The sequence below is a fragment of the Takifugu rubripes genome, chromosome 22 (genome assembly GCF_901000725.2).
Source record: "Takifugu rubripes chromosome 22, fTakRub1.2, whole genome shotgun sequence".
NCBI lineage: Eukaryota > Metazoa > Chordata > Actinopteri > Tetraodontiformes > Tetraodontidae > Takifugu > Takifugu rubripes.
In genome coordinates, this window is record NC_042306.1 from 2,762,758 (window position 1) to 2,784,782 (window position 22,025).

The 22,025-nt window shown below is 44.8% G+C and overlaps 2 protein-coding genes, 1 long non-coding RNA gene and 1 pseudogene across 3 annotated transcripts; 3 read left to right on the forward strand and 1 right to left on the reverse strand.

The window, feature by feature from the left end:
• The first annotated feature begins 7,357 nt into the window (after positions 1 to 7,357).
• LOC101079855 (aquaporin-1) lies at positions 7,358 to 9,486 on the forward strand. Its single transcript, XM_003975326.3, has 4 exons — positions 7,358 to 7,905; positions 8,349 to 8,510; positions 8,595 to 8,675; positions 8,909 to 9,486. Exons 1-4 carry the CDS (start codon positions 7,468 to 7,470, stop codon positions 9,086 to 9,088), a joined length of 861 nt encoding a protein of 286 aa, XP_003975375.2. The 5' UTR covers positions 7,358 to 7,467; the 3' UTR covers positions 9,089 to 9,486.
• A 4,269-nt stretch (positions 9,487 to 13,755) lies between these two features.
• Positions 13,756 to 15,077, forward strand: LOC101070934 (aquaporin-1-like; annotated as a pseudogene).
• On the reverse strand, positions 14,713 to 18,749 carry LOC105418093 (uncharacterized). The gene is made up of 3 exons (XR_965477.2): positions 18,637 to 18,749; positions 15,473 to 15,594; positions 14,713 to 14,866 (listed from the first exon to the last, which is right to left on the reverse strand). It is a non-coding gene; the product is annotated as an uncharacterized lncRNA (long non-coding RNA).
• thoc1 (THO complex 1) lies at positions 17,647 to 21,994 on the forward strand. The gene is made up of 21 exons (XM_029830641.1): positions 17,647 to 17,965; positions 18,172 to 18,245; positions 18,340 to 18,400; positions 18,480 to 18,549; positions 18,678 to 18,796; positions 18,878 to 18,926; positions 19,008 to 19,103; positions 19,201 to 19,283; positions 19,356 to 19,429; positions 19,510 to 19,618; positions 19,706 to 19,840; positions 19,928 to 20,026; positions 20,105 to 20,173; positions 20,248 to 20,298; positions 20,394 to 20,464; positions 20,550 to 20,645; positions 20,867 to 20,932; positions 21,019 to 21,102; positions 21,184 to 21,331; positions 21,414 to 21,498; positions 21,584 to 21,994. The coding sequence occupies exons 1-21, from the start codon at positions 17,918 to 17,920 to the stop codon at positions 21,859 to 21,861; spliced, it is 1,965 nt and encodes a 654-aa protein (XP_029686501.1). The 5' UTR covers positions 17,647 to 17,917; the 3' UTR covers positions 21,862 to 21,994.
• The last annotated feature ends 31 nt before the right edge of the window (positions 21,995 to 22,025 follow it).

Consider the following 22,025-nt stretch of genomic DNA (forward strand, 5'->3'; position numbering starts at 1 on the left):
TGTTTGTATTAAAAATGACCAAAAAGCTGCTGGATTTTCTAAAGAGTTCTGAAAGCATTGGTCTTAACCAAAAAGGCATTAGAGTTGCTTTTTATTCTTTTGATTTCACAGTATTTATTATTAATGGACCGACGGCACCGCAGAGAAAAGAAAATGTGTCACGCAGTTCCGGATCGTCACGTTGCCCTCCTACGATACGAGAGTTAAAATAATCTAGAAAGGCTTGACAAAGCAGACAAAAATGAAGGAGCTTTCTTAAGGGTGTGACCATGGGATGTTATCATAGTTGTGACCGGGGTCACCGCGTGGACTGTGGTGTCCTGATTACGTAATGTTGAAGAAAAACGCCTCACATCTGTCACTAAATTGTCTCTAAAAACACCCTCTGCTTCAGTTAAATGGAAAACAGATGGATCAACACACCCAAATCTAGTCTCTTGTGATTCTACACGCCCGGTCTTGGAAAAACTGAACCCATTTTGTGGCCCCCCCCTTTCTTCAGGTGGCTCCTGTTTAAGGACTTGTGCAACTGTTTCTGAGGTTTTTGCCCACCATAACCGAGGTCAGGTAAAATAAGGATAAAGACATGGAATTTACAGCACTCCACATATGGAGAAGGTTATTTACACCGTGGGAGGCTTTTCCATAATTTATCTAGTGGCTGTGGACATTTGACTCCCAGTGATTCACTTTTGTGGTGAAGATGCACCAGCAGAGGAATTAAGGTATTTGTCAGACCATAAATAATTATCAGCGCCTCTCTTTGTGGAGCAGAAAAACACTCTGAACTAATATAAATATCGAGTTGCGTGTAAATTTTGCCAACACAGTCTTAAATCAAGTTTTATTAGGGATTTTTATCAGTCGAGCACTTTTGATAGTGATCGGTGAACCTCTGGCTGACCTTTTCCTCAGTCTGCAGCACCTCGACGAAATTCAATGTAGATGTTGTTAAAAAGGCAGAATCAGTAGGATCATCTGCGCCCAAGACTGACTGATGAACTGAGGGTCTCGAGATAAGAGGTCATTGATGTGATGGGGCAGTCAAGATCTTTCCAACCTCAACTTGTAGCCGTGTGGATGGTTTTCTCCCCCATATGATGACGTTAGTGAGCTCTGTGGGGTCTCCAAAGCTCCACGAATCGGGAGTTCACCAACAGGACACCAAGCTCACACACCCTCCACGCTGAGGTCAGCAACAGAATCACACAAATAAGAACCTCCCAGAGATCAACATGAAATGTCTACGTGTGAAACGAAACGACACATGCAATCCGACACGAGGTCTCACACCGAATGCGAAGAGAAAATCCACCTATTCGAATATGTTTTATTCTTAATCAATACGGATCAAAACGCGCCTACAGAGTTGACATGTGAAAAAATATTACAACCCAGATCATTTTCTCTCCACTTTATTTACCAACCACTATGGAGCTAATGCTAACCCCAGAATTATGTTAGCTGTTTTATATTTAAATGTGTAAAATCTGAAAATATGCACTCTTTTTTTATACCTTTTTTTCATCCTTTCTCAATATGTTGCTAACAAATATGACAAATTCACAGGTATTACATAAAGCAACGCTACCCTTAGGATGTCAAATGGCTCTTGTATGAGTAGTGAACCTTGGGGAACGCCATTTGTCCAGTATTGTTCATTTTTGACACAGTGAAATATTTAAATAACTTCTAATGCTTTACACCATAATCTTCCAATTTATCAAAGAAGAAATGACCAGATGTGTCCGTCAATACTGATTATTATGGCTGCATTTGAGGCGATGACCATGATGCAAATGCAAATAAATATTTACATCACGTTATTTATTGACCGAGCGAACCTCTGTATGATCTGGAAGGATTTCCATATCGATAAGGTGATGATATTTAAAAATCTTTGACTTTGACTGCATACGCTCGTTTAAACAAATGTCAGAGAACAAGCAGTAACAAATGGTCTGGAACTGCTTCATATCGCCTCTCCCAGGATTTATTTTTGGCACTTGAAGGTCTCATATAAAGACGTAATCGGCCTCCAAATCAAAACAGTCTTTTCCTGACGGTAAATAAGAGAATGTGGAACAGGTCACGTGACTTCAGACAAATACATCCTCGTGTCCAAAGTGTTTCTGCGCGATATGAAGTGCCATATACGTAAATCAGTATAAGTTGTTTCATCTGCGCCAGGGCGCTGAGATGAGAGGGATCCAGCTGTTCGGAGCAGGGAGGGTGACGGCACAACACGTCCACTCCAACCGCTTCATCGGGGAGGTGAGAGGCTAAAGAGGGTATCTGTCTTCACTGGATTAAAGCCAGAGATGAGCTTGTCTTCAACCCAAAGTCCACCCTTATCAGCTGGCACCCTGCACTTTATTATTTTTAAAGCTGCTTTTTATGCTCAAAGGAGTTAATGTTATCCTAAAGCATTCAGGATGGCAGCGAGCCATAAACACATCATAAAATCTGGTGTTGTCAGATGGCTAAGCTTTTCTTTTTTCCATCTCTGTGCCCACCTCCAACACCTATATTTTGTTTTATTTTAAACCCGGAGCACCAGGCGTCCTTGGTGATTTCCCCTGCTGCCGTGCGCAACGCACGATGCATCGTATCAAAGGCGGGAAACCATTTATAGTTTGGGCTGTTGTCATGGCACCAAAGACCCCTCGCTAAGCCTTTCAAAAATGTTTTTCTATAGGTTTTGTAGAGGCTGGAGGGGGACGCAGGCTTGGGGCTTTTACAATAGTAATAAATAGAGCCAGGAACCAGATGTAACAATTGAGGGGAACCAATCTCCCTAATAAAAGCCCCCCGGGTGTGTTTTGTGTGCCCACCCTTTTATGAGAACCCACGGAGTGTAAATAAAAATCTCTTTGAACGGAAAGAAGAATCGATAGAAACGCATCTAGAAATCCGCAAAGACGGAGCTGAGAGTTACCTCATTCCATCAGGAAAATGATGACGAGCCGGGTAATGTTTAACCTTATAAGAACTCACGGCAGATAAGGCTGCTTTGATGCTGTAGCAGTTAGCGTAGCAATCATTTAAAGGTGCAAGCAAACTTAATTTGTTGCCCTATAAAGATTCAGGCAGTGCTTTGTTTTACTGGAAATAATCCAGCTAACATAGATGACAGAGTAATAAGAAATGAGGAGGATTCCGACCGTCACGCATCTCTGACCTAAATTTTCCACACATTTTCACATAAAAAATGCTTCACAAACACACTTTTTCATTGATTAGTGCTGTGAAGGGTCATCTAAAGTGTCCACTGTTGTGTTGTCATGACATTGCTGCGGAATTAAAGGAAATCCTAAGATGATTGCAGCAAAAATAAATGAAAAGTTTCACCTTACAGCTGCCTAATTACATTCCCACTGTGGAAGTCAGATAAGCCAAAAGAACCATTAAAGCGACATTAGACCGTCTAATGTTTCCTATTGTGAGCAGCCACAACGAACATCTCATCTCAGATATTCTGTAAACGGATGAAATGACGCAGAGGCTGCAGGAAGCTTGTGTTATGTCATTTTTCACCTGCCATTTGCAACAATATCTGGACGGCCTTGGTGCTGCTACAATAAGGGCGGATCGATCGTGGCGTAAACAACAGCAAAAATAGCCCTCTATCGCAACACGTCTGAGGACCTGCAGGGACATGGTGGTGTTTTTGTTTCCTTTGCTGATGAGTTTCTTCTCTTTTCTTCCCAACAATGGGAACAATGAGCTGAGAATAGGCTCATTGGGGCCCATTTCTCTGCAGAGAGGTTTGTCAGTTACGTAAGAGATAACCCAGCGTGGAAGCGCCTCATCAGGACCCAACTGCTGCCGGACTGCGGTTTGCTGCCGAACCTTTTCTGGGTCCTGGATGTGAATAGGATTGTTTGAGAGGTGGTCTCGGGGAACCGTTGCAGTGTTTTCTGTCCAACCTGACAGTCCGACACACGAATCGGAGCGCTGGCAGATGATTTAATCGGCCGCTCTGGTCTTTTGTTTCCGTCTGCTTTCACACGCTTGGAGCTAAATTCCTGTTCTTGTTACCGCGGGGTCGCCGCGAAGGATGACCTCTCTTTATCCTGGCAATCAAAACATCTGTTTTCAGGGCAAATGTATCGCCTGGCTGCTTTGTCTAATGTATTTATTTCATTTTTGTTTGCTTCCATCAAAGCTGCAAACCCATTTTAGTGAGAGGACATTATGCAAATGCTGCTGCCATATTTGTCTCACAGTGAAGGATGTTTCAGCCGGACACAAAATGCCTTGTGAGCAAACTGTAATTAGATAACTTTGAGCAATTAGTCAAATGAGTTTTTGTCTGTCAGACGGAGTTTTGCGGATCACTGGAGCTTGTGTGTCGGTGTGGCTGCTCCTAAACCTTTAACCCATCGCTCTGTTGTTGTTCTGAACACTTGTTCTAACGAACATTTGGGCCATGTGAATGTTTTGATTACCGCAGCGTTAAAATAACTTGCTGTACCTCCGATGTATAAGGTCCAAGCCACGTTTAACCATAGAAAAGGAAATCGAGGAGGAAGAAAGTGGCCTGCTCTTGCCAGGAAGTGTCATAACATTGAATATTTCAGCTATGTTACGTGCAGAGAATGCTAAGAAATTACTTCAAACCCCCAGAATGCCTCCCCCCTCAGACAAACCCCCTCGGCTCCCCGCTTTTACCGCCGTTATTAATGACTGTGTGTATAATCTGTACGCATGGTTGAATTAGTGGGCTTTTAAATGCTGTTTTATTCTGTGTTTCACCTTTGAACCCAAAAGCTAAACAAGCTAAAGTGATGATCAGGCCCACCGGGACTTTTACATTCAGGTTGTCTTGTAAAAATGTTATTTTCAACCTGCTCATGGGGATTCCACGTCCCCAGGGGAGCTGGGGAGGTCTGGACGGCCCGGTGGGACGCAGAGATATCTCCCCCCTCCTTTCGACTGTAAACCATTGGTGGCTATAATTTTCACAGGTTCAGAGGTCCGCGCTTGAGCGCGGGTTCCTGCTGCTGTCATCTCGACCCAGTCATCAGTGCAATCATCATCAGTGTGTGGATGCACGTTTCGGGGTCGGAATTTCCCATTTGACATCTGAAATCAGATCCAGTCTAGACACTGATCTTTACTTTTTGATTAACAGATGAATACGAGTCTCTGATTGATTCCTGCAAGTTGACATCAATAAAATATGTGACTGAAGTTTCTGGCGTGTGACAAAAGTGCATTAATAAATCATTTATCAACCATTGTTGTGCAGCGCGGTGTTTTACAAGGACTGACTGACCTGCTTTGAGTGACGGTAAGCGATGCCAGGCTCCAGAACGTACTGTACGTGTGCTCATTTCATAATTGTTCCGTTTCGGCTGTGAACCCCACACCTCTGGTCATTCACCTCTCCAGCACACACTCCATTTATTCGGAGTTCCGCTCTCACGGCACTGAAACATTTCACAACCTTGTCCTTGGGCCGCACTCCTTTTTTAGAAGGTTACGCTCCAGTAAAAATCTAATGCCCTCTAGCTGGACCCACTGCCACAGAACAGTGTGAAATGCACGCGTGGAACTCGGGAGCTGCTCCCAGAAACATGCATTGCTATTTTCAAACCGACTGTAATCAACAGTTGTGTGCTGCGGTTTCTGCCTTACTGGCTGTCTGCAAACTGGCGTTTTGTGAAAAGGAAATGTCATCTTTCAGGGAGAGAAAGAGCGCTTATCTGCATCCTGTTCCTGGGCCGCGAAGCACACACGAAGCTCCAATGACAGAGTTTCATGACAGTTGTGATGTCACTCCTGTGTAACATGAAGGCAAATATTTGTTTACTAAATATAGATCTATAGAGTGTGCACGTGCATGTATGCTCTATGCATTTGATTCTTTGCTCTGTCTTCTATCACTTCTACCACTATCAATGTGCATTTGACTAATATGTAAGTGAATCAGACTGAGATAGGGCGTCCTGCTTCTGGTAAAGGGATGGGGTTCCTGGATGGAATACATTTTTTAGGAGGAGAATCCTCCCCCTTTAAGCCATTCCAACAGAGTGATTTCCCTTTTTCTCTATTCAATTCAATTACTAAGAATTTCCAGCCGGGATACGAAGTCGTGACAGTTTGAATCCTGAGATGAAACGAAGTAGATCATTGCTCAGCGGATTAGACATTACGGTGGGTGATCGTGTTCCCTGCTGCTGTGACGGTGAAGTTTTAGTCACCCGTGCTGTCCGTCACTAGACTCAGATCAACCACGCAAGCAACAGGAGTTCCTTGCAAGAGAAGAGCTGAGCAGCAGTTCAAGCTCCCTCTGTCCACCTCTGCCTCTTCCATTGGTGCAAACAGAATATGTGTCGAAACAGGATTTCATGACTCCTTGTCTTCTGACGTTTTCTCCCATCTTAACAGACTTCTCTTATTTTGACAAACAGGATACATCTGGGTGTTGGGTCTGGTTGTAAGCAGCTTCAGCACTTTTGCCACTCATTCACACATTCTTCTGTGGAATTCTTCTCAGACTGCTCTACGACTTTCTTTGCAGCCCGGCTCTGTCACTCTTCCTGAAATATACTGTCAGAAATGAGTCAAATTGTGATACACACACACACACATACACACACACACACATGACTTTACGGTCGTTTTCAAGTTGCACTTTTTTCATTCAACCCTCTGCAGTCAGCTCTCGTCACTCAACACCGTTAAAATTTTATCGGTGTGCCTGAGAAGACTAACAGCAGAAAAGTGAACGCTATGAAACATTTGCAGTGTCCTTGCTGCTCGTTGTTGTCCCTCCCCCTTTGAGTTGGGGGCCAGGTGCCACAAGCAGCTCGTTTCTCATGGGTTTTTTTCCTCTTTCTTTTTCCTCGGTAGTAGTCAGAACCACCTTTAACATGCTGTGCGCCTCAGTCAGTGTGCAGTAGGAAGTGAAAACTAAGCTCATTTAACAATCTAAAGGATGGCTTTGCGCAACGTCGAGCCCACACAGGTCTTAAGAAAGTCATGTGGAGGGAAGGGAGAGTGGGAATAACTCTGGAGTAATCTGGCTTCTCTCCGGTCCTCCCTCTGCTATTAGTCATCAAAGATGTGAAACCAGCAGGAGGGCAAGACACATTTCTGCAAAGTTGGTTTTACACCTTAAAAAAATGTGGGGGAAATAAAATGAAAATTCCAGCTCTAACCCCTGAATGCTAAAGTTTGTCATCTATCAATAAATTCTTGGGCGAGTGGAAAATGCACCTTTGGAAGCCACTATTTAAGGACCAGTCCTTTAACTCACAAAAGTCCAAAGACCAGAACAGGGTGCACACTGGGAAGGGGCCGGAGGGTTGAAAAAGGAGGAGGCCGGCCAGTGAAGGGGGAGCAGCAGGAGAGAGAGGACAAGCCAGTCTTTTGGATTTCTCATTAATTCAGCGTGGCCCTCTCTTTCAGTTTTTTTCAAGGCCCGCCCACTGACCATTATCTGCCCAGGCCTTATAAATGCAGCCTGTTGCTGTTGTTTATGAGTACACACACGTTTCAGAGCTCCAACCAACCACCAGAACTCCTGCCAACATGAGAGAGTTGAAGAGCAAGGACTTCTGGAGGGCCGTTCTGGCCGAGTTGGTCGGGATGACCCTCTTCATTTTCCTCAGCATCTCCACAGCTATTGGGAACAAGAACAACAGCAACCCCGACCAGGAGGTGAAGGTGTCTCTGGCCTTTGGACTTGCCATTGCCACATTGGCCCAGAGCTTAGGGCACATCAGCGGAGCCCACCTGAATCCTGCGGTGACCCTGGGAATGCTCGCCAGCTGCCAGATCAGTGTGTTCAAGGCAGTCATGTACATCGTGGCCCAGATGCTGGGCTCGGCCCTCGCGAGTGGTATCGTGTTTGGAACCCGTCCATCTGACAACGAAGCGCTGGGACTCAACTCTGTGAGTAAACTACGCCGTCTTACTGCTGTTACAATACAAAAACGTGTTCATGAAAACGTCCAAATCAAGAGATTCTCTTCAGATTGCAATGTTATGTTTTCAAGCACCTCTCGGGTGGAAACACAGCACACAGTGAAACCCCACAGACCGTGAAAGCCACAAGACTGCAATAATTATGCTGTGACTTCTCCTTTCTAAACATGCAGCATTTGCATTCTTGAAAACGTTTAACTCGAACCACCAGCTGCCGTCACAGTTAAAGCAGCCCAAATAAGACGAGCGGTCACGGGTTGGTTTTCCTGGAAGACGCACAATTGAATACCTCCTACAAATTGGTGTTGGCAGCATGGGGCCGTTGGGACGCAGCCGTAATGGGAAAAGCTCCATCTTGACACAGACTGAACAAACTCTTGTTGTTTTGGGTTTCTCTCCAACTATCGCAGCTCAGTGGCGTCACTCCCAGTCAAGGCGTAGGCATTGAGCTGCTGGCAACCTTCCAGCTTGTGCTGTGCGTTATTGCCGTCACTGATAAAAGGCGGCGTGATGTCACCGGCTCTGCACCCTTGGCCATTGGCCTCTCAGTGTGCTTGGGGCACTTGGCAGCGGTGAGTCCCCCCCCCCACCATTACACAACCCGAGCCCGCAGCTGCTGCGGCGTCAATGTCACGGCTATCTTTTGCTCCTTCCAGATCAGCTACACGGGATGCGGCATCAATCCCGCTCGCTCCTTCGGCCCCGCTTTGATCCTGAACGATTTCACAAACCACTGGGTAAGTCGGAGACAAAAACGTCCGCGCATTTTCCTGCAGTCCAGGCTGAAATATTTGAGTCGTGCCAGAGCAAACATTTGTGAAATCCTCATTCATGAGTTAATCATTCCTACCACTGCTTCAGCTTTGCAATAACCTGTACTGGGGTGTTGAGAAAAGTTCAGCATTTTTGTGCAAAATTCCCACGTTATCACTCACGATGTCTGGAGACTGATCAGCGTCGTCCCTCGCAGGTGTACTGGGTGGGGCCTATGTGCGGCGGGGTGGCGGCAGCCCTCATATACGATTTCCTGCTTGCACCCAAATATGACGACTTCCCCGAACGCATGAAGGTCCTGGTCAGCGGGCCGGTGGGCGACTACGACGTCAACGGGGGCAACGACAACACCACAGTGGAGATGACATCAAAATAGTCTCATGAACTCATAACCACTTAGTTGCATATATATGTATTTTGTCTATATTCCTGTAAAAAGACACTATTGAATTTAGCACAGATGCCTGTTTTGTATTATTTTGTACTGCCAATGAGGATTGTGGTAACGGGTTTCTTTGTGTCTTCAAAAAAGAAAGAAAGAAATAAATCCCTTCTTTGGTTGGCACCGCTTACAGAATTTTATCCGAACTTTCAGACAAGTTGAGGAGAATCGTGGCGGAACCGTTTCTCAAACGTTTGTATCATATTAGTGTTGCTGATGAGCCATTTTTTTCTGCTTTACATACTTATGTCGTTTCTGATGGAGGATGTATTATGTGTTTACTCATTTAATACCTGTCACTTTTTTACGTAAATAAAACACCTGTTGTTGAAGTCAGGACTCTCTTCTATTTCTAAATGGAGGATTGTATGAATCGGGCCTGGTGCCTGTTTTTGTCGATTACAGAAGAGTTCTCTGTGCTCACGGGGCTAAAGTTTGCTGCACCCCCCATCATTTCCAGTTCAACGTGCATTCCCACTGTTTTTGTGGCCTCCAAGTTCTACTGCAAAACAAACTCTACACGATGTGACAACCCATCCCGCCGTTATTGCTGGGCTGCGTGTCCGAGAACACCTTAGACGCGTGCGTCCGTCCGACAGCGTGCACGCCATGCGGATGTGCAAACACGTCCTGGCGATGTCGCGCATTTTTTATTCATGTCTTGTTCTGGGTCCTGTGAGGGCCGTAATGTGGGCGAAGCAGATTTCCTGACAGAAATCCACATAATCAAATAGCTAAAAAGGAATTTGTGAGCAGAGGGACCAGAGTTTTTCCCCGTTCGTGCTTTCATCTGATAAGAACGCGAACAAAGCTCCGCATTCATTAACCTGCTTCGGCTTTTCTTGCCTCTCGAAAAACTCAATGAAATAATCTGCAGCGGTGTGTCGCAGGTCGAACAATGTGAGATGCATGAGGAGACTCGAGAAGGTTCAGCATCCTGACCTCAAGGAAAGAGCGGTTTTTAAAAAGTGGGAGCAATTTTTCATTTTTCTTCATGTATTTGGAAAACAGGAAATTATCTTTTCATGGTGGTCACTGATTTTGTGTGACAGATAAAAAGAAATCTGTAATTGCGGGCACATTTGCCAATATTGATCACGCTGTATGACTTTTTATTCAAATTTACAGTCCCTCGTTCTTAGCATGACTCATCAAATCAGAGAAATGATTCCAGCTCCTTACAGCGCTTAAACATCCCATCTGAAGAGGGAAGCAGGGTGGGAGCTGCATGTGGAGATGGAATGAGGTGGTCTCACTGGTATGTGATCGTGTTGTACTGGACTTTTCTACTCCCGTGATGCTAATTAAGACTGTTTCGAAGGTTCACCATTATCAGATGATTTAAGATAAGATCTACAGATGGTTTCGCAAGGGAGGGGGGGGGGGCTTTTGCTGCGGTCTTTATCTTTATTCCCTATATTTAGTTTATGTTGTGCAGTCAATCATCATACTTTTCAGTCGATATCATGCGTCCTCCCAAATCTCCTATCTTAAGATCTTATCTCCAGTGATATAAGAGTTGTTTGTCATGAACACGTTGATGACACATGAAGTGTTTGCATGAATTACCTAAAATTGGATAAATCTTAGAAAAAGAGCAAATAATTTCACCTTGATAAGGTGAAAGAAAAGAGGCTTCTTTCTGGGAGTTTGCATTGTTGCTCCAGTCAAAGGTGAGCCTTTGATTTTCTACACTGGTGAGAGGAAAAGAAGCCGCGTGACCTTTTAACCTGTCAGGGCGCTCACACAGAGAGGAGCAGCAGGGGAGGCTGGTTTCCTTGTCTTCCATTCAAAAGGCCTCCATTGCCTCTAAGCGGGTATATGACTGATGCTAACTTCAATGGCTCTGCGTGATGCAAGTGTGGTGGGCTTGGGAGACTTTTGGGAGCAGGCAGTGTCTTTGAATGGGTCACGTCTTTCCCCTCCTCTCTCGCCCCATAATTATGGCGTCCTTTTAAAAGGCACCTGTTGGAATTTGTTTTAAGGTATGATTTGGGATAACTGTCTCCTGATTTATTCCATGTGTACTCGGTGTTTGTGTCTGCACCATTATGAGCTACCTCTGACACCCCCCTCCCCACCCTGGTTGGTATGCAGGTTAGCACCCTAGGTCTGTTTCTAGAGATAAGCTATCCAACCTCACTGCCTTGGCCATTTTTTTCTTTCATTGACTATTACCATGCTCATCCTTTCCAGCTGATTCTTGCTTATTTTTCTTTTTCCAGAGCGCTGCTTGCATGAGGTGGTATCTGCAGCCCACAGACATTGTTTGAGATAGAGCTGCTTCTCCAGGATGGCACATCCTCGCGGCCCAGATGGTTTGCAGTGTCTCCCGGTACCATGTGAAGAGCATGTAGGAGCCTCCAGGAGGAAGGCCAGGACCACAGGAGAGGTGCGAGGTGGCCATAGTAGGGCAAGAGTGCAGCAGTAGACTTTAATCTGTTCTCACATTGTGTTCCACCAATCACCTTAATTAAAGTCCCTCTTTAATCCCCATTAGTATTTGCACCTTTTCGGCAGTTTGGTGCTTGAAGCTTGACTTGACCATGTCATTGATACCCTTTTTTTACCCTTTATTTGCCCTTAATACCCTTCAGCCATCGCCACATCCCATCCCAACCTGACAAAACAGGCTCAGAATCCAAAAAGTTGATGAGACATTGAGGATGTTGTCTGAGTCTTGAGTGTCCTCAGGCTGCTTTAAGGAAAGTAAAACATACTTTAGTAAACTAGGAATGCGACTGCTCATGGGTAAGACTGCATTTAAACAAGCAAATGCTTGTTCTTTCTCAACAGGTCTGGTCTTAAAAGTCTTGTGAAAAGCTGTAAAAGCAGCACCATCTTCTTTTAAGCTGGAAAAATAAGAAAAAAAAGCAGCACGCAGAGATCAACCTCCAACCTGTTTCTCATTAACTCTGACATGTCCCCCCCCCACACACACACACACACAGAACCGACGTGTGTTTTTACACGTATTTCTGCCTGTGCAAATGTCTGCCCCCCCCCCCCTTCGTCAGTTTTATTTGAAACCCGTCAGTTTTGAATCCGTAGGTTTATCTCTTTTTACTGCAAATCAGACAGAGGAGATAAATGTGGCTTTGTCCTGCTGTCAGGCTGAGCTCCAACCTCTGCCAGAACAGCGTCCCTGTTGTAGCTCAGAATTTGGGAGCTGTGACTGGCAGAGTCATTGTGGATCGTGTTGGGCCAAGAACCAAACGTTCACTTTGTGCATCCAATTTTCCTTTTCCTCGGCAGCCCTCCGATTATCGAATGACACCTAGCCCTCAGACTGAGTGGCATTTCGAGGAATTGCCTTCAACCTCCATTAGCTTCCTTGTTAACTCCTGACACACGTTCGTCAATGGCTTAAATCCAAATTGACAGATTCTTGATTTTTATTGCTGCTCTTTAGCCTCTCGCCATAAAGGAAATCTTTAGGAAGGGCAGCTTGAACAGGATGAAAGTTTGAGTGAAACTGCATGGTCCTCCTTCTCATAAATTACCATAATTAATTATCCATCAACTAAAAGTTGAGCTGTGTACTCTCACACCAAGGCTCCGTCCTAATCATGTGACACTCTTCTCCACTGTTCCTCCATTTGTCTACACAGCTCAGTCAACCTTGTTGGTGTGAGTAGTTGATGTTTCCTCTCTCAATTCCCTGTCCATCCTGGCACATCGAGGCGTAATAAAAGATGAGCTCCCTCTAAATGGGTCTGACACGCGCAGGGAAGCGGCAACCCTTTCCTCAGTTACACTCTCCGCCAGACACACAAGACCTGGCGTCAAATTGCTCCAACCTACGGCCTGCGACTGTTGGAGATTTTGCAGATGATTGAGCGTGCATTGGCTTGCTGCGTCTCAGATAAAGAGGCGGTTGCTATCCTGCATTGTTGTTTAGGTGTTCTCGGCTCTCCTGGGCGGTTACAGGCTGGTACCCAGAGAAGTTCCATTTCTGCTCCCACTCAACAATAGAAATTGAACTTCATCAATCTCTAAAGGAGGGTTTTTAAAACCCATCTGCTTTGAATGACTTGAATTTCTCATTTTCTCCACCCAAAGGAAAGCATTTCTTTCATTTGAGCAAATCCTCCCATTAAGATGAGCACATCTGTCATCACGTCAAACCTGCCATCCACCTGTTAAAAAGCCCTACAGGTTGAGGTCCAACAGCACCGCCTAGTGGTGAAGAGCAAAAGTCAGGACACCCCTGGCCTCAGCAGGAATAAAGTTCAAACAGCAAATATAATGATCAAAGGATCTGAGGGACTTTGACCCTTGCTATGCCAAAGATCAATGCCAAATGCCATCTTTGATCATACAGCCTTGTATTTTTACTTCCCTCAATGACATGTATTGCCTGGGAGTTGAACAACCTTCATTAAAGGAAGACAACGCAGATCTCTCTCCATGTACCGTGATTCTCTAATCAGAATCAGAATCAATCAATCTGCCGCCTCAACCATCGATGCTTTTACTGAGGCTCACCCTCACACAAACAGTACGTGCATCTTTTTGATTCCTCTTTCACTCTTTCCTCCCCCCTTTTCGCACAAGCCACCACTATATATAACGGATCACTGACGCCTCGGTTTTTAAAGCAGCGTACACATCTGGCACAGCAATGGCAGAGATAAAGCGCTGGACGTTTTGGAGAGCCGTGTTGGCGGAGTTTCTCGGCATGTTGCTCTTCATATTCTTCGCTCTGTGCGCGATCATCGGGAAAGACGGGAGTTCGGGCGTATCCCAAGAGGTCAAGGTGACCTTGGCCTTTGCGCTTAGCGATCGCCACGCTGGCTCAGACCTTCGGCCACATCAGTGGGGCACACTTGAACCCCGCCGTGACGTTGGGCCTGCTGGTCAGCTGCCAGATCAGCGTTCTCAGATGTGTCTGCTACATCCTGGCCCAGATGCTCGGAGCGGTTACAGCCAGCGCTATCGTCAATACTTTTGGAGCCAACACACCCCTCGGTGTTAATGCGGTAATCAAGCCTTTTATTAACCGGCATTTAAGTGGGTGATTCTAGTTAGAACTGAATTCATTTAGTTGTAGTTTGTTTCTTGCAGCTCAACAAGGTGACTCCAGCACAAGGCTTCGCCATTGAGTTCTTTGCTACCCTTCAGCTGGTTCTCTGTGTGATAGCAGTGACAGATAAACGGCGGAATGACATTCAAGGATCCGCACCACTGGCTATCGGCCTGTCCGTTGGGCTCGGACACCTGGCAGCAGTAAGTAATGACCCACAAAAAAAGTAGAAAAAAATGGAAACTTGTGATATTGGGCTTCATTGCAGAGAAAATAAGTAGAATGTTCCTGTGATGTCGCGGTACAGTCACTGTAATGCATAAATTATGAATTCCAAGGATATTTAGTTTGTTGAACAGCTGAATTTGCTGCTTTCAGATTAGTTTCACCGGATGTGGCATTAATCCAGCGCGCTCCTTCGGCCCGGCTGTGATACGGGGTAAAATGGCCAACCACTGGGTAATTATCAGAATTCACTTCAGAGCCGTAATGTCTCATTTCTGCCTCTGCTTCGTGCTGACAGCTGTGGTGGCTTTTTGTTCCAGGTGTACTGGGTGGGGCCCATGTGTGGCGGCATAGTGGCGGCTCTTATCTACGAATTTCTCCAGTGTCCACGGATGCATAACTTCAGACCTCGCTTTGAAATCCTGCTTAATGGCCATGACGAAGAAAACGACAGCCCTGACCTGAACAGAGAAGAAATCATCAGGCCGGGGCCAAGTCAATGGCCAAAACAGTGAAGACATGCAACATTTAAGCTTTAACAACCTCTGGGTCAAAGATATGCTTTAATTATCACTGTGTATGTGCGTGCGTGTGTGTGTCTTTTTTTTTTTTTTTGGCTGTCATCAGATCCATTTTCCCCACAAACAATAATAAAGACTGTTTTTCATCCAGTGTCAGTGGATGAATAGATCTCACTACATTCAGCAGGGGTTCAAAGTAAGTCTAACATTTCCTATTTATATTAAGCGCCACGACGGCACAATACATATTTACACCGACTTGACCTTGACCTTATTTTGCTCCTCAGTACTTCACAGAAGCGCCATATCGTTCCCTTTAGAAGCTTAGTACTTTTCCTAAAATATCACTTAGCGGTTAAACAACGGAAAGATGAGAAATGTATCATTTATTCATCAGCTCGGTTCGGCGGGATGTGACTGGGTTGCAGATTTCCTCCTCAACCCAGCAACAGTCCCCCCCCCCCCCCACGGTCCTGTTTTATGGCTTACGAGCTAATCATTGAATAATCACCGGCCGACTTTAAAACGCAGCCACACATTTCTTACCTAAATCCGAGGGCCGTCCAGCCAAGGTCATCTGGGTGAAGCTATTTTTTTATCTTCAGGAACAATCGGGGCAGCGTGACCGCCGCGCTTGGACGCACAGCCCCTCGTTGAGCGCTCTCATTCTGCTTTGTGCGAGATGATCATTAACAAAATGTCCCAAATCATTTTATGTCCTGTGAAGCTGTTAAGGCAGGTTTAGTGCCACACAGCATGCAGGGCATTTTCTTTTAAATGAAAACATTTAAAGCAGGTTTTTAAGACTCTAATGATGTGGGACAAAAACAGAGAAACCTCTGCAGCTTGCATAAATCAACACACTTATTTTATTTATTTATTCACAATAACTGGAATAAAACTTTTTATCTCTGTTCAGTACATAATTATTGCAGAATATTGGTCTCCGCTAGGAAGTGTTATCTCAATTCTGACCGGATTTCTCCTCAAGCATGCTGTGCTACTGAATTTATTTCTGTCAAGCGTAGCCGCGATGATAACTTTATCTCAAATGATACAGCACTTTTTAACGGTGGGATTTCAGCAGTGGATCTGTGCAACAGTCGTCGATATGAAATCTCCTTCCTTTGTGTGCTTAACCTCAGAGGTCAGAGCATTGTTTGTAGCCTCTTGTTTTGAAGTTTGTTCTCAACTGTATGGACAATGCTCTTTTTGTTGCCCCTGGGCCAGTTTGTCTGAGATTGTCCCCAACCAAATTATTTGGCTTGATCACTTGGCAAGTGGACCATGTTCGGCGCTCTTCTCATTATCTTTATCTAGACAAAATAAACAGCCGAGAATTGAGGCTGAACCTGATTTTGAGAGATCGGACAAGTTAACTGTATTATATTCTCCCGGGCGTTATCAGACTGTGGTAGAAAACCAGAGTTCCATGTTTTCTCTTTGAAAATTGCATCACACCGAAGCAGGAATGTGTCAGCAAATACCATAAAAACAATGAATTAATCCTATAAAGAGTAACACACACATATACACACACGGGTAATGAGTAACACTCTTGCACTCTGGGCCCTCCCTTATTTACAATAACAGCAGTGTGGTTTATTTTAGACCACCATCCAGCAAATGTGTGTGAATTAGTCCTAGACCAGTGTTCTGTTCTTGTTGTTATTTTAAGGTCTCTTAAGGTTTCTTAAAAGAAAAAAAACACATCCCCAAGTTGAGGCTGAGCCCCACAGATGCAGGATTTTGAATGATGCATTTGTGAAGACAGTACTGTCGAGCCATATCTGTAATGTGTGGGCAACATAACCTCTGCCCTCTGCTCGTCTCCACACACGGACTGATGCCGAGACCTTATCCGGAAGCCAAATGGTGCTCGCCACACACTCGCCCTTTCTGCTTCTCATCGGTTCAGTAAACACAACACATCAGACATGGAGGCAGTTCTGTTCTGGGTGCACGGTTGCACGTATGGTTTACTGTGGATATGGCAAAACAAGGAGCCAACCCAAGCTGCAAAGTAAACCCTTTTAACTTCCCCTTTTGGAGACCACTGTGATCGCACAGTGGTCAGAAAAATGAAAAATCAGCTCTTTTGTTGTAACTACTGGGTTCTGTTTTCACAGATTCGGGATTTTAGTGCGATCATCAGCACAACACCTCCGGATCTCTTAACTGCCTTTGTAACCGAGGGCTAAACACTTAATACGTGAAACCTTGAATGACCCCTCACAATGAGACATCCCATCCTGGAAATTGCTTAATAAACACAGGTGAAGGCCACAATGCAGCACAGATCCCCCCGCTAAATTTAGGCCATTTGTAGTTCTAAGAAAGCTCCACGGGTTGAGGTCCAAGGGTCGGGACATGCTTGGCCTTACGTAGAAATAGGATCAAACAGCAACCATGACCAAAGAAACCGCAGTGTCAGTTAAGCACCATGTCATATTAGATAAGCTAAATATAATAAATGCGTTTTGGAGCTTTTTATTTTTGTTGTTACCTGTGAAAAGACTAGTAATTTAATGGCATTTACATAGCAACTCAGGAACCTGCACTCACACTGCTGACAGCCTAATTCAATCAATAGGTTGTAAAGCATTTCCACCTTGTGGTCGCTCATGGAATATACGATTGGAACATAAATTATACTATTAATATATAATTATGTAATTATAATATAAGACTCCAACAAAAATTGTCCCCTGTGTGAGTGGAGCGGTCAAAACTTAAAATTACCCTGACGTTTTGAAAAAAAAAAAATCATTCTTTGTTCATTTTAGAGATGTGGAGAGAGTTGACCATCACCCACTAGTTGAGGTTGATTCTATTTTTAATTAAAATCGGTTCAGAACTTTCCAAGTTATTTTAATCACAAACATAAACTCTATGGATGGAGTTAATAATTACGCCAGATCAGACAGCCCCTAAACGCATCACTACTCCTAACCGGAAAACGTCTTGCACCATTTCCGGTTGTAAGTGAAGATGTCGCCGTCCTTATTTAATTTTGTTGAAGCTAAAGATAAATTCACGGTAAGACATCATATTTATTCGCCCGATACCATCTCATAGCTAACGATACATCCTCATTAAAAATTCTAGCCACATGAATTTCTTGTTCCTACAGATTGCATGTTAGCTCTTTCAATTGTATCATGATAGCCTGTAGCTAATGCTAGCTAAGCTAACAATAACGTCTTAATTTTGCGTGTATCGTTAACATTTACACACCCCCACAGACGTCTGCTAAACATGCCCTCACTGGAAAAACCGGAAAACACCTGGTAAATGCTTTTAACCAGATTCCTGGGAGGTACGTCATATTATTGGAGCATTTTAACAAGTTACCTAGCCATACTAGCGACCCTCCTTTAAACTGCTAATTATACGGTGGTCGTTTGTTTCAGCGAGACAGAAAAGAAGACCACCCTTGACCAGGCACTGAGAGGGGTTCTCGGCGATCAGATTGTGAGTCAATCCACAGTCTAAGTAATCATCGCAATCAACCGTGAAATTAGGCAATCCTTCATTTTCATTTCCCCTGCAGGTTGAGCAGAAGTCGAGCTGCGATGACTACTTGTCCCTCATCTACCTGAGCATCGATTCTGTAACAGAAGGTGCGCAGCTTTCTAACAGTTTCCAGAGTTAGATCAACTTTCTCAAGTCTATCGTTAAAGCCTGGAGATGACAATTGTCAACTTCACCTTGAAGAAGGTTTTTCCCTCCTTTCCGTGCTCTCATGCAGGGATCTGCTCTGCTACGACGCCTTTCGTCCTGTTGGGAGACGTCCTCGACTGTCTGCCTCTCGACCAGTGTGACAAAATATTCTCTTTTGTCGAGGAAAATGTATCCACCTGGAAATCGGTAAATAAGTGACAGCTTCTCGGTAAATTCCGTCCAAGTATTTGGTGTGCGTCATTGAACTGCGCTCTCCCTTTTTCCTAGAACTCATTTTACACTGCTGGGAAAAACTACTTGTTGAGGATGTGCAATGGTGAGTGAAGCCGTTCGTTCTTGTTTAGGAGCCAAATGTTTCGTATCAGTAGCTGTTTCTAACGATTCCTAATGTGTTTAGATCTGTTACGGAGGCTGTCCAAATCCCAGAACACTGTATTCTGCGGGCGAATCCAGCTGTTCTTGGCGCGTCTTTTCCCGTTGTCTGAAAAGTCAGGTGAGAAGTTTTTAGTGTGTGTTACCTCTGCTACCTCTAAGATTTTGAATGTTTTGCAGGGACTTTTTACTTAAACTGACATTTGTGTTTGTCCCAGGTCTCAATCTGCAGAGCCAGTTTAACCTGGACAATATCACAGTGTTCAACAAGAACGAGCAGGAGAGCACTCTAGGCCAGAAGGTAGGACAAGTCCAATTTCCTTGAAACTCTAATGTTGAGATGAGTTATTGATTTGTGGTTTATTGGCTGTAGAACACAGAAGAAAAAGAGGATGGGATGGAGGTAGAGGAGGGGGAAATGGGGGAGGAAGATGCCCCTGCCCCTTGGTATGTAAAGGTCAAGCTCTAAAAGAGTTTTTGACTCACTAGTTGCACTGATGAAAACTGAGGTGACCCTTTATTTCCAGTTCCATCCCCATCGACTACAACTTGTACAGGAAATTCTGGACGCTGCAGGACTACTTCAGGAACCCCGTGCAGTGTTACGATAAATTCTCTTGGATGACTTTCGTTAAGGTAAAAGTACAGAAAAGGAAACCAATTGGTGTCGTCTCCCTGACGTTTCTGAGGAGAAAAATCAGCTTATTTGTTTGTGGCCCACAGTATTCAGATGAAACCTTGGCGGTTTTCAAAAGCTACAAACTGGACGACATGCAGGCGTCTAAGAGGAAGCTGGAGGACCTGAGAGCGTCTGGAGGGGACCACGTTTACTTTGCCAAGTTTTTAACTAGTGAGAAGGTGAAAAAAAACCTTTAGACTTTAGAAAAATCAAGTTTATGTTCTGGACAAATTTCTTGATGTGTGTGTTCATCTCTCCATCTACAGCTGATGGACTTGCAGCTGAGCGACAGCAACTTCAGGCGGCACATTCTGCTGCAGTACCTCATCCTGTTCCAGTACCTGAAGGGTCAAGTCAAGTTTAAAGGCAAGCTGTCTGTGCTCTAGCGCTCTTCTCTTCAGAGCTTGACACAAGACTAAAGGTTCTCGCTGTATTTGTCCTGCAGCTCCGGCTCTGTTCTGAATGATGATCAGGCTGCTTGGATTGAAGAGACTTCGAAACTGGCTTATCAGGTCCGTCCCTGCTGTGAATCACGTGGTTTTCTATCGCTGAAGCCTGTTATAATGTCCCACTGTTGTGTGTCCAGCTTCTGCGGGAGATTCCTCCTGATGGAGACAAGTTTGCCACCATGGTGGAGGTAGATGTTGTGTCGGAACACTTTCATCACGAGTTTTAAAGCCACCCTGACCGACCTGAAGTGCTGCACTTTAACGTTTTTCCCATCTCCAACAGCATATTCTTGGCACAGAGGAGAACTGGAATAGTTGGAAAAACGAAGGCTGTCCGAGCTTTGTGAAAGAAAGGTAGAGCTTTTATTTCCGTCTGTTCCTGTGTTGGCGTGAGCTTGAGCTAATGAGATAAAATGACAATTTGTGTCCTCTTAAACAGGACAGTGGATGACAAACCCAAAAGACCCGCCAGGAAAAGACAAGCTCCAGAGGACTTCCTGGGAAAAGGGCCAGACCGCAAGATATTTATGGGAAAGTACGTGAACCAAATGGATGGACTGGATTAATAGCACTGAGTATTGAAACAGATTAATGAGTGTTCTTTTATATTATTTATGCCAGTCTCTGTCTGTGACATATGTTTGAGTATTAGTCTGTAAAGGAAGGATGAAATGAAAAATGAATCCGAAACACGAGAGATGAGCTATAAACGATCTGGAAAGTCGCCCATATCGGTGCCTTTTTTTGTTTTATTAGTGATGAATTAACTCGACTTTGGAACCTGAACCACGACAACATGGACGCCTGCAAGTCTGAGTCCAGGTCAGACAAAGTCCATTTGGAATTTGACTCGCATTTTTACACTTTTATTTATTTTATTTTATTTGGTCTGCCGTTTCTCCGCACAGGGAATTTGTTCCTTCCCTTGACGACTTCTTCTCAGAGGCCATCGAGCAGGCCGACCCTGCTAACATGGTGGAGGACGAGTATAAGTAAGTGTGCAGTCTCGGGGGGGCATTTAAGGTTTCCTGCATGTTTGTGACCCTTCTGGAACATTCTGCCAAACAAAACAGGGTCGTGCGGAACCCAAACTATGGCTGGCGAGCTCTGAGGCTGCTTTCCAGGAGAAGTCCGCATTTCTTTCAGCCAACCAATCAGAAGTTCAAGAGCCTGGCAGATTACCTGGACAGCATGGTTAGCAAACTAGCCAAAGAGCTGCCGGTGAGCCTGGACAGATACTGTTGTTTTTTTAGGGACACCAAAGTGCCAAATATTGATCTTAAGTTTGATTTGACACTTGTAGAAGGACATTCCCTGTGAAGAGATCAAGACAGGAGAGGAGGACGATGATGATAACGGGGACAATCTCCTCAAAGACAGCAACGACAGTACGTTCAGCCATCTGTTCGTTGAGTTCTGTGATGTTATAATTTCCCTGGCGTGTTTTCATCGTCCCTGCCGTCTTTGGCCCAGGTCCCAGCATGCAGAACAAGATGGTGTCCAACCAGCAGATGGACGACGTGGCAGCCAAGCTGGGCGCTCGGTGGAAGACGCTGGCCACTCATCTGGAGATGAAGGCGGCCGAACTGAGGGAGATCGAGACGGACAGTGAAGATGTGGACATGCAGGCCAAACTGCTGCTGGTGGCCTGGCAGGACAGAGAGGGGAACCAGGCCACCGTGGAGAACCTGGCGGCGGCTCTCAATGTCGCCGGATTCTCCCAGATGGCAGAAACCCTCAGCGAGGGTTAAGTCTTGATTCTGCAGCTTGTTTTCATACCAAAAACTTGGATTGTTTTTTTTTTTTTTTGTATGTTTAAAATTTCACTGTTAACAATAGATTAAATCCGTTTTTGAAATAAAACACCTGAGTGTTGATCTTGGAGATTTTAGAATGTTTATTTTCACCACTTGTA